Source organism: Alligator sinensis, unplaced genomic scaffold, assembly GCF_000455745.1.
Source record: "Alligator sinensis unplaced genomic scaffold, ASM45574v1 scaffold76_1, whole genome shotgun sequence".
NCBI lineage: Eukaryota > Metazoa > Chordata > Crocodylia > Alligatoridae > Alligator > Alligator sinensis.
Window position 1 is genome coordinate 1,613,508 of NW_005841865.1, and position 14,775 is coordinate 1,628,282.

Consider the following 14,775-nt stretch of genomic DNA (forward strand, 5'->3'; position numbering starts at 1 on the left):
CGGATCCGTGCCCGGAGCTGTGCAGCCAGCCACCAGGCGGCAGCGTGGTGGTGGCCGGGTGGCGCACAGCCACCCCCACCACCACCCTGCGCTGCGCCACTGCCACCGGCCACACAGCTCTAAGCACAGCTCCGCCGTGGCGGTGGGAGGTTTTGGAGGCAGAGACAGTCACTGCTGGCACAGTAATACACGATTTGACTATACACGATTTTCGCGTTACGCGCTGACTTCAGAACCTAACCCTCGTGTAAGATGCGACTGACCTGTATGAGTATTATGAACAGAAAATTGCATTAAAGTATACACTATAGCCTGATGCTCAAAATGGCTGCTTGGGGAGCTCATGATCAAAGCCATTACGAACTGCTCTCTTCCCTGAGTAGGTTAATTTTCATGATCAAGAGCAATATGGTGATAGTTTTGCATGTCCTCCGAGATTCTTGGCACATGATCCAGCCTATATGAAAACAACACTTTCCCTTTCTTGTGGAATTTATTGTTTCATGAGATTTAAGGTTCTGCCAGCTGGTGTGACCTGCAAATTGCTCTCAGAACGTTTGTTTGAAAAAGGAGAGACACACAAGGGGTTGTGTCACACTTATGTCTGAGAACATGGATCTTGGTACAAGTAACTTGCATTTTTGGATATTAGTTGCCTTGCTTCAGTATTTGACGGGAGACATTTTCTGATGTTAACCTTTATGCAATTAACTTTACTTTGTTGTTAGATGTTCTATCCAAATTTCTAACACATGCTGCCTCAGTTGTTAGAGGATGACAGTTCTAGCTCTGTAACCCAGAATGGGAAGGGCTTCTTTCCCAGAATGGGGCAGCAAAACACTTATCTTCCTGTTCCACCCCTATTAGAGCAGAACAGCAAAATCAAGTGATTGTTTTTACTTTGCACTTTGTTTTAGAAGAGCAGGAAAATGGTACGGCTAAAGTTTTTTTATTAACTTCATATTGCTGTTGTGTTGATTGCTAGCAAAGCTGTTAAGAAGGTCTGAAGATGATGGTATGCAAAATACTTTCCTATTCTAATATCAAGTCCAGTCTTCTAAATGACCCATTATAAAAAGCTGGCTTTTGTTTCTCCTCTGCTCTGCTTCTTTAGGGCCAGGGGAAAAGTCCCATTCCTTTGTTGCATAAGCAAGCCTTTAATTAAATTGCTTAAAATTAGTTGCAAGGAATTAATTCCCAGCTGCGACTGGAGCATAAGCAGCATGTTTTGTGACAGATGTCATTGGCTGTGTTGGTAGCAGCTGTCAGATATGAGAGTAATGAGGAAATATGCCTACTGGTTTGGGTGAAGGTCTGGGAGTTGGTTCAAGCAGAAAGTACATCCATCTTCTGCTGTTTTCCAAATCCAGCATCAGGAATGGGTAATATTTGTGTATTTATAAGGTGGCTGTATTGTATTCAGATTTCTTTGTAATGAGCAGTGGCAGAGCCTTAAATACAGATTTTTAGTGTAGAAAACACTTTACAAAAACTGTTTTCTTAGAAAAGTGTTCATGAAGCTTACATTGACTAAAAGTTTAAGTCCTAGCTGTGTCTTTTAAAGCATGAAGTAGGCCATCCCCTGAAATGTAGTGGATTTAAGGGCTATGTATGCTAGTTTCCCAATGTAGAAGAAATCAATAATGTAGACTAAGATTAGCATCTTAATGTAATGTTTGTTAGCACTGTCTACAGCAGTTCCTGTACAGAGATAGTCGCAAACAGCATACAAGTGATCCCCTCGTTAAGAATGTCCAGCTCAATTGCCATTGCGCTTCCTAGGAAGCACCTCTGGTCCAAGAATTGACTTCTGTTAGCCATAAAGACAGGTTAGATTCTTTTCCTGCTGTTTGTTACCATTCTCCCAAAAAAATCTCCAATGCAAAACTGAAAACTCAAAACTTCATCAAAGGTCGAGCAGTTCTGGCATGCTAATAAAAACAGCTGTTCAATGTTACGTGACAGCCCTGTCTACTGATGCTTGGCATAATATAGCATTTTGTATTAATGCATAAGCAGAAATGAAATTACCTAGAAACAAAAGTGAAAATGGCCAACTTGCCTGTATTCCTCTGACAAGTAGAGAGAAATGCAAGAAGTAAACCAACGGGATAATCAAAAGTACAGACTTCTTCAAACGTAGGATCCTAAGGTCAAGCTTCCAAATACTTATTTAGGGAACTGTAAGTGGCCTCATTTTTCTAAGTATTAAACAACCACAGCTGTCATTTGAATCAACAAGAATCCAGGAATTCTATCCCTGGAATTCTTCCACTTATTTCGGGGTCTCACTTTAGCCACTGAAATTAGGAAATTTTCATCTTAATGTTTTATGGCAAGAACAGCTTTACCCCGGGTTTTTTTTCTGAACGTAATAGTATCCCTTTACTTGACTTTTTAAAAAACTAAATATCTTAGGCACCTCTTCAGGTTTTGTTATCCTCTGAACCCCTGAGAAGAATGCATTAACAGCATCTATTTCCATTTCAGTTGTAATTGAGACTGTGTAATTGCTTTGGGTTGAGCAGTGTTCTGCTTTTAAATAGGTAAAATCTCACATTGCTTATTCATCACTGTTTTGGTTTTCATTGTTCCAGAACTATTCAGGCTTTGGAGACAGCATCATACTTGTCCCAGCAGGCAGACTTGAGTAGCATTGTGGAGGAGATAGAGGTAAGAAAGTTTATGTTCCCTCATTATTCAGACTCCTTTTTGTAGATCCATAAATCTTTTAAAATCCAAAAAATCAGCTCATTTCCCTTCCCTTTGGTATGGGGTTTGCTTGGAAACTCATTTTAAAGCAAACCTCCACTTTGAAAAGGTTAATCTAATATTGTGGACTGTACCTCAAACAGAAGCAACCTTAAATTTACCATTTAAAACCTCTCAAAATTATTAAAGGTTTTTCCGGTTGGCTGATGCTTTGTTCTTGTATATTTCTAAAATTTCAGAAAGAATTTGAGTTAGAAGAGAACTCTGTGATCCTTGTGTGAATGCCTGATGAACACATGCCTTACAGATAAAACCAATCCCTTAAGTTTCAGTATTTGTCTTTGCCTTTTGGGTAATTTCTTTCTCTTGCTTTCAGGACCTTGTTGCTCGTTTGGATGACTTGGGTGGAGTATATCTACAATTTGAAGAAGGACTTGAAACTACTGCATTATTTATTGCTGCTACCTATAAACTGTCAGATCATGTTGGTACAGAGCCAGCAATGAAGGAAGTATGTATTGGCTCCTTCCATCAACTGCTCATAGTTAATTATTGCACCTGGGGTCTTTATGAGGCATAAGTAATGTGTGTAACTGTGATCAGGATTTGTCCATAATGATCAAAAAGTGTCTTCAGTAAACAGGAAAATGTGAAAGGAGACTTTTTTAACTCATCTGGGAAGGAAGTACAACTTGAATACAGGAGTGAGAAAAAACAAGCCTCAAAAGTACAAGAGGTGATGGCAAACCTATCATGGTATTGCTTTTTTTTAGGGCAGTTTTTTGAAATTTGTTGAAACAAAACTTGTTTTTGGAGATTTTGTTTCTTCTGTAGCACTTCACAGATTCAGAGTGCTGTACCAATGCTAATTAGGTGGAGGAGGTGGGAAACATAAGTATCTTAATGAGAGAAATGAAGAGGAGGTACATTGGTTTTGACCACAATGTTCCCTAGAGGAAAGTACCGCTTTCCAATTAGTTCACTTTTTGTGGGGGAGTATAGACATTAAACTTTATGTCCAAACACTCTGATGAATGGCAGTTAGAAAAAACTTGCATAGACCTAGGAAAAAAAATTAGATGCTCTGAGGGGAAAAAGGTTGTAGAGTATGGCTGCAATTCCTTGTATGTAGATAAACCCGCTTAGAAAATATCACCTCTGTTCAAATATAGGATAGCTTTTTTGCCCCTCTGCAGATGTTTGTTTGCATGCAGTTGCCCCAAGGTAGTTGCAAGGTAGGACTGTGCGAAATTTCGCTGTCCATTTTGTTTCGACACTGTTTCGACTCATTTTGAAGTCAAAATCAAAATGAAACAAAGGGCTTCAAAACAGCCTCAAAACAAAACAAGGCTAGTGGGAATGTTTCAAAAGTCAAAACATTTTGACCGTAGCTTTGGGGATGGGAAGTCAGTCCAGCTGAGCTGAATTTCCCTTCCCAGCGGCACCACCATCGTACTGGGGAAACTCAGCCCAGCTGAGCTGACTTCCCCCTCCCTGACGCAACCATCGAGCCGGGGACAGAGTCAGCCCACCTGGGCTGACTCCTCAGCCCTGGCCCGACCTAGCAAAACGTCGAAACAGCCTCACTGTCTCAACAAAGCAAAACGAAACAACTGTTTTGAATCAAAATGAAATTCGATACGAAACGCTGTTCCGTTGAAACCTCGAAACTCAAGTCAAAACAGAACGGTGCCATTTCGCACAGCCCTATTGCAAGATTCCCTGTTTTGCAAAAATGTTTATAGCCAGGGTCACAGTTAGATTAGCTAGAAATTATTCTGGCAGGTTCTCTACAGGATTTTTTGTTCAGTATTTTGTAGGCAAAGTTCACTGATGTTTTTTTTTTTTATTTTATTTTATTTTTTTAGGTATACCTTTATAATGTGCATATAATAATATAGGAAGTTACACACAGCAGCCTAGTGCATTGTGAAGGTAGTAGCTGAAACAGTAGGGGTTAAGAATGAAGCCCATGTGTGTGGTATCTTGAGTTCATTCCTGGCCCCTTTCCATGGTGCTGCCAGGCAAACTTGACGGAGCAATTTTGATGTCGTTCTGTAGACAGTGAATCTGATGAATGTGTTCCAGAATGTTAGCGTACCAATGACGTAAAAAAATAAATTGGTTCAATTAAAGAAAATTGTTTAGTGTTGAGTCTAACTCAGGCTGTCAGGAGCTCTTTTGTTGGATCTTTTTCTTTTCTTTTTGTTCCTGAATGGATAAAATGCCTACTTTTCAGAAAGCCAACAGAGTCACTTCTAAACTTTAATAGATTTATATTTAAAACAACAGTTCATGGTTTTTTTGCAGCTTTTGGTCAGTGTGTTGGTTGTTTTTTTAAATCCCTGATCCTACCAGGTGCCCTGTGGGGGTAACATTACACTGTGCAGGATTGGTGTTAAATAGAGAGACAGAGCTTCTACTTATGTGCCTTTATTTGTCCTGTATTCGCTGGCATGTTCAGTACAGACTCCGGGGAGTGGAGGGGGTGGGAGTTTGAAAAGCTGAAAGCTATTTTAAAAGTGTACAGGTAGGAAATTCAGTAAAGATGAAGGTGCGTTTGCCTTCTGAGTTTTATTCTGATCTTTGGATACACACATTTTATATGCTGCCACTCTGTTGGAATAATGTGAGGTTTATGCAGGCTTTTGGATTTGATTACTAAGCCCATCCCAGATCAGATTTTGGCTCAGACATCCACCCTGAAATTGAAATGGTTTTAAGCTGTTTTGTTTCAAAACATTAGTTCTTGTCTAAGGCTTGTGTATAACTGGAATCCCACGCTTGAGCTACAAGCATCTGGCACACTGCTTGTCCTGTGCTGGAAACTTGGAGCCAAAAATGAGAAACCTAATACATGTGCAAACCACCTGCAGTTTAGAGAGATGATATTTGTATTGTTTAAATAATGGAAGCAAAATGCATTTGAGATTTTTACTTTTAAGTTTGTGGATTTTAGTATAAGTGATAATGTCTTTGTCTTTATCCTCTGCAGAAGACCTAATATGAACTCACAGGTGTTCTTGGAAAAGATTTACACAGGAAAGGAGGTTGCTAGCATTTAATGAGACTGGCTTTTTTGAAATTTTGCAGGAAGCAGGTGTTCTTCCCACATTTGGCTTACACGTGGTTTATTTGCTCTCTTTCTTTCAGGATCAGATCATCCAGCTGATAAATGCAATTTTTAGCAAGAAAAACTTTGAGACACTCTCTGAAGCCTTCAGCGTGGCTTATGCTGCAGGCTCTTTATCCCAGAACCGCTACCACTTGCCTGTCATTGTGGTCCCAGATGGACCTGCAGCTGTTTCCCATCATCAGCCCATACTCAGGGTGAGCTCCCAGACCCAAATATAACATTTTGTCTTGGTGTGCAGTATCACAAGTGTGGGATGTTTTAGTGTGTCAGGTAATACCTTTCATTTCTAATATCAGGTCTCATGTACATACTTATTTCCTAAATCCTTTCTCAGTACCTATGTGACTTGGCTTTTATGGACCTGCATTTACCAGAGACTAGGAGAAACACCGCCACAAAAGCACTAATGTTGAACATGCTTGCCTTAATCAAAAGAATTAGTAATGTTTCAGTTAACGATTTTAAAATGTTGTAGAGAACTCAATAATCTGAGTATACTTGATTTCAGACTTGGCATGATTAGCAGACAATATATGAGGGATAGTCAAAGAAGATGGGATTCCTGCAAATTAATTCTGTGTTCTGCTCCCTCTTCCCAGAATTAGTTCCCTGAGCAACAGGTTTCCTAGGAAACATAGTGTTTACTCTTTCTCCCTCCCCCCCCCACCCCTTCTTCCTTCTAGCTACAAGTGACCAATGTTATGTCCCAGCCACTGACTCAATCTACTGTAACACTGGACTACGCCAAGTCTGCATCTACCAAAGCCACTGTTCTTCACCAGACTGCATTTGCCCTATCAGGGTAAGAAACAAACTTGCTCCTGTAGTTTGCTTTAAAGGAATATAATGGTAGCTATGACAATATTGGATTTTCTGTCCTACCCCTGGCCTTTCACAGGAAGAAATGGTTGTTGCATTAAGGAAAACTCACAGCACTATAGTCATGTTTAATTTGTTGGTGTCTCCAGTGACTTAGAGTTCTTTGGTAGTGATACCGAATCACTGCTGCATGTTATACTCCACTAGTATTCGTTATTCTTATCGTGTCTGACTGCTAGGAGAAAATGCGATTTTTCTCTCCCTGGCTCGTTGAGGGGAGACTAAGAAAGATCCAAGTAGTGCTGGTCCCTATATACCTCTTATTTTGGGTACGTTGGTGTATTCTGCTCATTACTCTGTCTTGTCTGACATGAAACATGCACTTAAGTAATAGACTTAATGAGAGCCATGTAGCAGACCCTAAACAACCACAAGATCAGGATGATTGTCCTACAAGGTCAGGTCAGATTTGTGGAGATGAGAAAAGTACTGATGGTTACTATTTGATGGATACTTGTCTCTTAAACCCACTCTATAAACCTCCTGCCCCTCTGCTCACAATTGTTAATGGCTGCAGGTACTGTTAGTAATAATGATCTTAATCTCTGCTTACAAGAGAAATGTTAGAGCACAGAGAAAACATCAGGCTAAAATGTAGAAGAGTCTTATTTTTAGAGAAATAGTAGTATCTTCTTAACAGTGCTGAAACCATGCCAAGGCTTTTCTGTTCTTTACATGCCATTTCTTTCATACTTGTAATCAGTAGTAATGGAAAATCCAGCATATGTTGCTCATTAGTCTTTGACTTTATAATTTCACATTCCCATATTAGTATTCCAGAATACTAGTATTCCAGTATTAGTATTTTTCTTTTTTTTTACCTCTTGCTTTTGCTGTCACAGCGATATCTTTGAGTTGAACTTCATGAATGTCAAACCTGCCAGTGGATATTATGATTTCTCTGTCAGCATTGATGGCGACACTCGATTTATTGCAAACAAAGTTGAGGTAGGTATGTGTTTGTAACCATTGTTTAATGAAATGATTACAGTTCACATTATTTGAGCGTCTGGCCTGTTATACTGATTTTGTGCCATTATAGTTTTCTGAAAACCTTTACATTTTGACCTGGCCTTAAAATCATAAAAGATAGTTTTAGTGTGTGTGTGCATGCATGTGTCCACTTACGAAGGAGATAATTTGAAATTACTGAACTGATTTATTTAATTGCTTTGAAAGTCAGACACTTTTCATTCCATCCAGGAAGAGCACACACCAACTGCTGAAACTTCCTTAGCCTGACAAAGGGTTTTTGAACTCGAAAGCTTGCTTAATAACTATTCTCCAACTATTTGGGTTGGTCTAATAAAAGATATCAAATTCACCCAAGGAACCTTGTCTGCCTATGTCCTTAGACCAACACGGCTACAACCTACACCCCTGCAGACACTTATACATGCACATTAAATACAGAATAAAGAGCACATAAAGCAGATGTATGCATAACCTTCTTTAGTATGAAGTAATGATAGAAAACTGTAAATAGGCATGTTGGTTTTTTAGATTATAGTTAACCATACTTAGGGTATGGTTAAATTGAGACTGCCTGATACTTTCTAATATTAAAGGTAAGCAATTGACTTTTGTCTGCCTATGTACATTCATTAGCCCATATAGTCCAGTCCCATCTTCTTGTATCTGTTAATTTATTTGTATTGGGAAATGACAGAATGAGGCAAGTTGTGGATTAAGGCCTTGTTCAGACAGACTTTTCCAATTTGACCACTGCCTGAGTCATGGAAACATATTATTGTATGAATACTTTAAGGTTTTACCCTAGATTTTCTCCTGTGAGGAAGATGTTTTCTCTAAGGCCCTTCACAGATTCCAAGCAATTTTTCTTTAAGCTCATCGCTGTCTCAGACCAATGGTGGCAGGTGGGAAAAGTTGTCACTTGTATCAAATGATGTCTACTGTAGGGGTTAATTTTTTGCCCTCAATTCTTCTGTAATGAAAAATATTAGCATTTAAAATTGTAATGGCTCAGTCAGCTTGGAGTGGAGGTAGAAGACACTTATTTACAAATGCTGACCTGTGCTGCGCATATCAAGTCGACATTATAATTGTAGTAATAATCACACACAGAGCATCAGAAGGGGATTGATGGTGTTACTTAAACTCTCTACAAGCATGCTGTACCAGTAGGAATGCATTAATGTGGATGGCTTTGTGTGAACTGCTCCTAATAAGACATGTTATGGGGGAGAGCTGCTGAGGAAGCTACATTTTTTGAGGCTGTCATGAGTGTTAATTGTCCCTAATGCAATATAGTTTTTGACAGTAATGAGCTAAACTGGAGGGCTATTACTCCAAGCAGAAAACTGCATTTCCTGGCATTAAAGTATTTGTGAGACGTGTTTGCGTGTGATACAGTTTAAAAAAAGGCAGTGCCCTCACTTGACTTTTAAATTAAGTGTGGTTCAGATTCTCAATTCTTCCACTCCTGTTATGGGATCAGACTAAAGCTCTGAACTCTAGTTACCTTGGGCAGAACCCATCACCCCCCGCTCCCCTCCCCCTCAAAATAAATCTGTCTGACTTCTTTTTTTTTTCTCCTTAAGTTTTGTGTTGCAAAGGTGTTGCAAAGGTTCAGTCAAAAACAACAGGACAAAAAAAATGTGCTCTCCCTCTGTCTTTTCTCTCTTCTTCACCCCCCCACCCCACCCCACCCCACCCCAGACTGCACATAGTTACAAGTCCTCTAGATAAGCTTTCTGTCGAGATGAAAATGTGCATGGAGGGGTAGGGCCTGACTCACTAGTAACTGTATGGAAACAAGCTATGGTGGATGATAAGGGAAAACGTCTTGGCAGTGAAACAGATTCTGACTCTCCACAGCGTGTTTTATGAGCTGTGAGAACAACTGTGCTAATTAAAAATTATGCTCTGCGGCAACTGCTTATGTTTGGGAGGCAGACTGAAATAAATCCTGCTGGCCTTGATGGAGTACTTAAATTGTCAGCTGTTGAGGCAGGGACTGCCTTTTTGCTCTGGATTTATACCACACGTGGCACAATAGAGTCCTAATACACGACAGGTCTCCTAGGGCTACCACAATACAAATCATAAATAACCTACTCTAATTATGAAGGGAAATCACTAAATTAAAGTCTAGGTCAGTATCATTTGGGAAATAATGCTTTGTTTTTGCCCAGTGTTAGAGAATGTGCAGAAACCCTGTTAGACATCTGCAGCAGTAAAGCTATAATTAGTGACTGTCAAGAGAGTTCAATTAATATCCCGTTAAGGGGAACAGAGAAATGTAGAACATTATATTAAAAAAGAAAGTACAAAAACACATCAGATTTAATACATAATGTCCATTACTTTGAAATAAAACCTAGTAAGATCTGGATGCTTGAGCTGTTTTAGTTGTTCTGATATGTTAAAAGGAACAGGTAACAACTGCCTGATGCAATAAGTATGCTATACTTTAACTCGTACTTTGTGAGGTCTAGAGATTTAAGGGGCTTGGTGTAGGAATGCTGGCCTAATATCAAGTCTCAATGATCAGTCCTTGTCAGTTTCCTTTAGTTTTGTTTTCTCTCTCCACACCTTCCTACAGTATTGTATTTTGTGGAAAATCCTGACAAAGAAACTGGTTCCAATATGTTTAGGATTCTCTGGGCCTGAGAGTAAGGAGAATTTGTAGGCATCTTTAGAAAACTGTTGGCATAAACTGAGTTTGCATAGATATAAATAGACTATACTAAGCGGTTTCTCTGTTGTGCTTGGCTGCAGCTGAAAGTAAAGGTCTCCACTGAAGTTGGTATTACAAACGTGGATCTTTCTACTGTGGATAAGGATCAGAGCATTGCACCAAAAACAACAAGGTAAAGCTGCAGTGTGCGCAATGCCTTTGTAAATGACAGCAGTGAATCTAGTCTATATAGGTCTTCAGTTCTTGATCTAGTGCAACAAAAGCAGAGTCTTTTGTTTTGGATTGTCGTCAGATCTGTATCTGTGCCTTCTCCTTTCAACTCAATACTTGGGAGTTGGGTGGAGGAAAAAATGGATTGATTTTTTTAATGAAAAAAATGCAGAAAGAAGCCAGAAAACAAAGGCCCTTTTTGTGCTGGCAGTACTCAAGGCAGCAAATACAGCTGGTTAAAATAATTGCCTAAACATTTATGGCATTGGCAGAATTCCTCTAGAGAAGACTTTCTAAGGCTATACCTATGTTCCCTGCAGGGTGTGATCATAGCATAGACGGGTGGACCCATGCTAGCTTTAATCTAGTAATCTCACCTAATGATCAGCAAAGAAGCACTAATGCCAATTTTGCTGTGTGCTGTGGAAGACAGCTGGGTGCCTGCATATATGCTTGCGGCTAGTCTGCACTGGAGTCTGTCACTGCATCTTTATTGCCTTTGGCACTTGCATCAGCTAGGCCTAGCACAAGTGTGTCTGTGTGTGCCACAGTTGTACCTTCGACTTCAGTGGAAGCATGCTTTAAGGTAAATGTGTGCTGTAGGAAGAGGTTGCCATCATTTGTGGGTTTACCACAAGTCTTTCTTAACTAGTGTTTTTGCCTTAAAACCACGCACCACAGATGGCTTACAAAAATAAATTATACTAAGGAACTGCACTATTTTGATTTGTGGGAGGTGGTGATGAGACAGTGAAGCATTTTAATTCTCTTAACTGATGGTCTGTTTCAACAAATGATCTGCAACAAGAAGCCGTGTGAGTAAACTGATACTGTAAGCTAAGCTTGTGCATGTCAGTCGCTCTGAACTCCAGTTCCCCGTTGAAAAACCAACTCAGTCATCATTTTTTTTTCTCCTTGCTCCAGGGTAGCTTACCCAGCTAAAGCCAAAGGATCGTTCACAGCTGACAGTCATCAGAACTTTGCCCTGTCCTTCCAACTGCTAGACATGAATAGTGGAGCTGAACTTATCCCTCACCAGGTCAGGACAAATTCCTGTAGCTATTCTGCCATTAAGATTCCACCTTTTGTGGCATCTTAAGCAACCATTGCTCTTTTTAAAGAACAATTGCTGCTTTCTTGGAGTGTGAAAACCATTTTATAGTCTGTAGGAAATGGATTGTGATGGGGAAAATTGTTGATAAATACAAAAGGTGGATGAGAGAGAACGCTGGATAAGAAGTAGGGCTGTGCAAAGCTTTGGTCGCTGATTTGATTTGGTGGCGATTTGCCCCAGTTCAGCAGCCGAATCCGAATCAAATCAGGAGACCCTTTAATCTTTCCGAATCTAATCAGAACCCTCCGGATCGATTCGGAGAGATTCGTAAAGATTTGATGATTTGGAGACGGACACAGCTTTAAACGTTTAAAGCACTTCCGGTCCACTTCCGGGTCCGCCAGGGAGTATGTGGGGGATTCCCTCCCCTCCCCTCCTCAGCGGCTGGTGCCAGGGTGGGGCCTGGGTTCCCCCCACAGCCGATCACTGAGCTGAAGCAGTGTGGGGGGGGTCCCTCACGTCCTCAGCGGCGGACCCAGATACACTTCTGGCCCAATTTCGGGTTCACTGCCAAGCACGCAGAGGGGCTGCTCCCCCCACACTGGTGTGGGAAGCTCCATCTGCCCCAGCATCGCCATGTTCACGAGCCGTACCTGGTACCTCGAGGTACGTAGGAAAAACATTTAAAGCTGTATCTATGGCCAAATCGCTGATTTTCTGAGTCAGCATCGATTCTTCAGATTTGGATTTGGCCAAATTGAATCAGAACAGTGTTCCGAATCAACAAATCGAATCATTGTCCTCGATTCGGGCTGAATCTCAATCGCATACGGCCCATTTTGCACACCCCTAGTATGAAGGGAGTGAATTTAGTTTATATACATTTTTTGCTATATTTTTAATAAACCTTTACTAAACTTGATGCTGCTGCTTCCTTAAATTAACAGACAAAGCAGAGTGAAGGCATCTTCTGTTTGAAAGTGCATTTCTTTCTTGAATATAGCCAGTTCCCAAAAACATTCACTTTCCTGAGATTGTATTTGATGTTGCACCCTCTTGCTCATAGACCAGTCAAGTGCTGTAGTAAAACATCCGAAACAGAGCTCAGTATGCCTACAGCAGGAAATGCCAGATGTCACAGATGCTTTCTGGGCAGTGTTGATACCTGTATTAGTCTACTTATAGTGGGGGGGGGCTTGAAGTCAAGTGACTATGCCATGGATCCAGGAGTCAGCTTTCCAGGATTCTGTTCCTAGCTCAGCTACTGCTCTGCTTTGTAACCTTGCACATATCTCTTGTTAATCTGTTTTCCCATCTGTCAAGTGTGACTGTTGATCTTTGCCTGCTTCACTGGTGTCAGGGTACTTGAAGGTCCTCCAGAAGGTACAGATTATAATGTTGCTGCTTTCCACTTTAGACATTTGTCCGACTCCACAATCAGAAGACTGGGCAGGAGGTGGTGTTTGTTGCAGAACCTGACAACAAGAATGTGTACAAGTTTGAGCTGGACACTTCTGAGAGAAAGACAGAGTTTGACTCTGCTTCTGGCACCTATACGCTTTACTTGATAATTGGAGATGCCACTCTGGAAAATCCAATCCTGTGGAATGTGGTATGTTGCCAGATATGCAGTTGGATGTTTCTTGAGATCACTGATAGTGTAGCAAGGAGCAACAATAGAAGCCTGAATGAACAAAGAGAAACATTACAGTTCTTTGTTGCTGATCTTTTTTCCTGCATTATTAATAGACTCCGGTCTTAAAATGTGAAAGCTGAATAAATGCAAGAGCAAGAGGAGAATGAATGTTCAGCTCTCTTTGTGATGGAACAGAGGGTGTTATGGTTTTGTGGACCAATTGGACATGGACTCAGTAGAGGTCTCTAATAGAAGTAACATGTATTTATTAGCTGGATATGAAAGTGTCCAGCTGTGAAGGGCTGATGAAGAGTATTTGCTTCACTCTTCAGAAAATGAACTACCAGTTAAAAACAAAATAGGATGCATCTGCAAGGAGAATTTTACAGTTTAGAGGGACTGGGTTGCATATAAGATCAGAGGGAAGTATGGCTGGAAAGGACCTGACAAGGCCATCTAGTCTTGCCCCCGCTCAAGGCAGGATCATCCCTGACTTGGCTATCCCAGCCAAGTATCTACCCAGCATACAGGTTTCCCTCAATTTATGCGGGTTCCATATATGCAAATTTGCTCTTATGTGATCACTCTTTTTCTACCTAAAATTCCTTATATGTGAGGTAAATTCACTCTCATGCAATCAGGGCTCCGGTTCTCCCCACTCCCCCCAGCCCCTGGGCTGCACCTGTGCCACGGTGCAGGCAGGTGGTGTCAGCTGCTCCCGGGTCTGCTGCAGCAGCTGAGGTGAGTGCCTCTGGGGGTTCAGGGCACAGTGCAGCCCAGCGGCTACAGGCAGCTGGCATCAGCTGTTCCTGGAGCCACTGCAGCAGGGACTGGGGTGAGTGGGGAAATGCGAAGGCCCCAGGTTGCAACAGGCAACAAGGTAGCAGAAACTGTGAGTGGGTGCAGAGCGGTGGGGGGAGGCCTGCAGCTGTTGCTGCTACGTGCCCCCCAGGAGGGTTGGAGGGCTGCACTGGGATGTTCTTGAGGGGGGCGGTGTGCTGTGGGCCCCCAGATCTCTGTGCAGGACAACAGCAGGCTGTGGCTGCAGGCTGGGCCCAATGGGGCCACCAGGCTTTCCCGGGAGCTCAGCGGGCAGGTTGCGGGGGCTACGGTGAATTTGGGGGTGGCAGCTTCCCTCCCAACACTCTTTTTCAGGTACAGGGAGAGTATGTAGTTGCTTTGTGTGCTCTCCTGGATGGAGTGCACCTGGCCTGATCTTGAGGACCATCATCCTGATCTTGTGGTTGTTTAGGGTCTGCTACATGGCTCTCATTAAGTTTATTACTTGAGTGCACGTTTCATGTCAGACAAAAGAGAGTGATGAGCAGAATATACCAATGTACCCAAAATAAAAGGTGCATAGGAACTAGCACTACTTAGATCTTTCTTAGTCTCCCGCTAAGGAGAGACGAATCATATTTTCTCCTAACAGTCAGACACATTAAGAATAGAGAATTATATTAGTGGGGAAAAAAGTGTAGCAGGAA

At 41.5% G+C, this 14,775-nt stretch overlaps 1 protein-coding gene across 2 annotated transcripts in view; it reads left to right on the top strand.

Annotated features, from left to right (window-relative positions):
• Positions 1–14,775, top strand: part of RPN2 (ribophorin II) — a 30,676-nt gene that overhangs the window by 8,820 nt on the left and 7,081 nt on the right. For both annotated transcript variants that reach the window (XM_025191287.1, XM_006016658.3), the window contains exons 5-12: positions 2,598–2,673; positions 3,089–3,223; positions 5,866–6,042; positions 6,532–6,650; positions 7,570–7,675; positions 10,469–10,560; positions 11,523–11,637; positions 13,070–13,264. In XM_025191287.1, the coding sequence (XP_025047072.1) occupies positions 2,598–2,673; positions 3,089–3,223; positions 5,866–6,042; positions 6,532–6,650; positions 7,570–7,675; positions 10,469–10,560; positions 11,523–11,637; positions 13,070–13,264 (1,015 nt within the window). The remainder of the gene's footprint in view (positions 1–2,597; positions 2,674–3,088; positions 3,224–5,865; positions 6,043–6,531; positions 6,651–7,569; positions 7,676–10,468; positions 10,561–11,522; positions 11,638–13,069; positions 13,265–14,775) is intronic.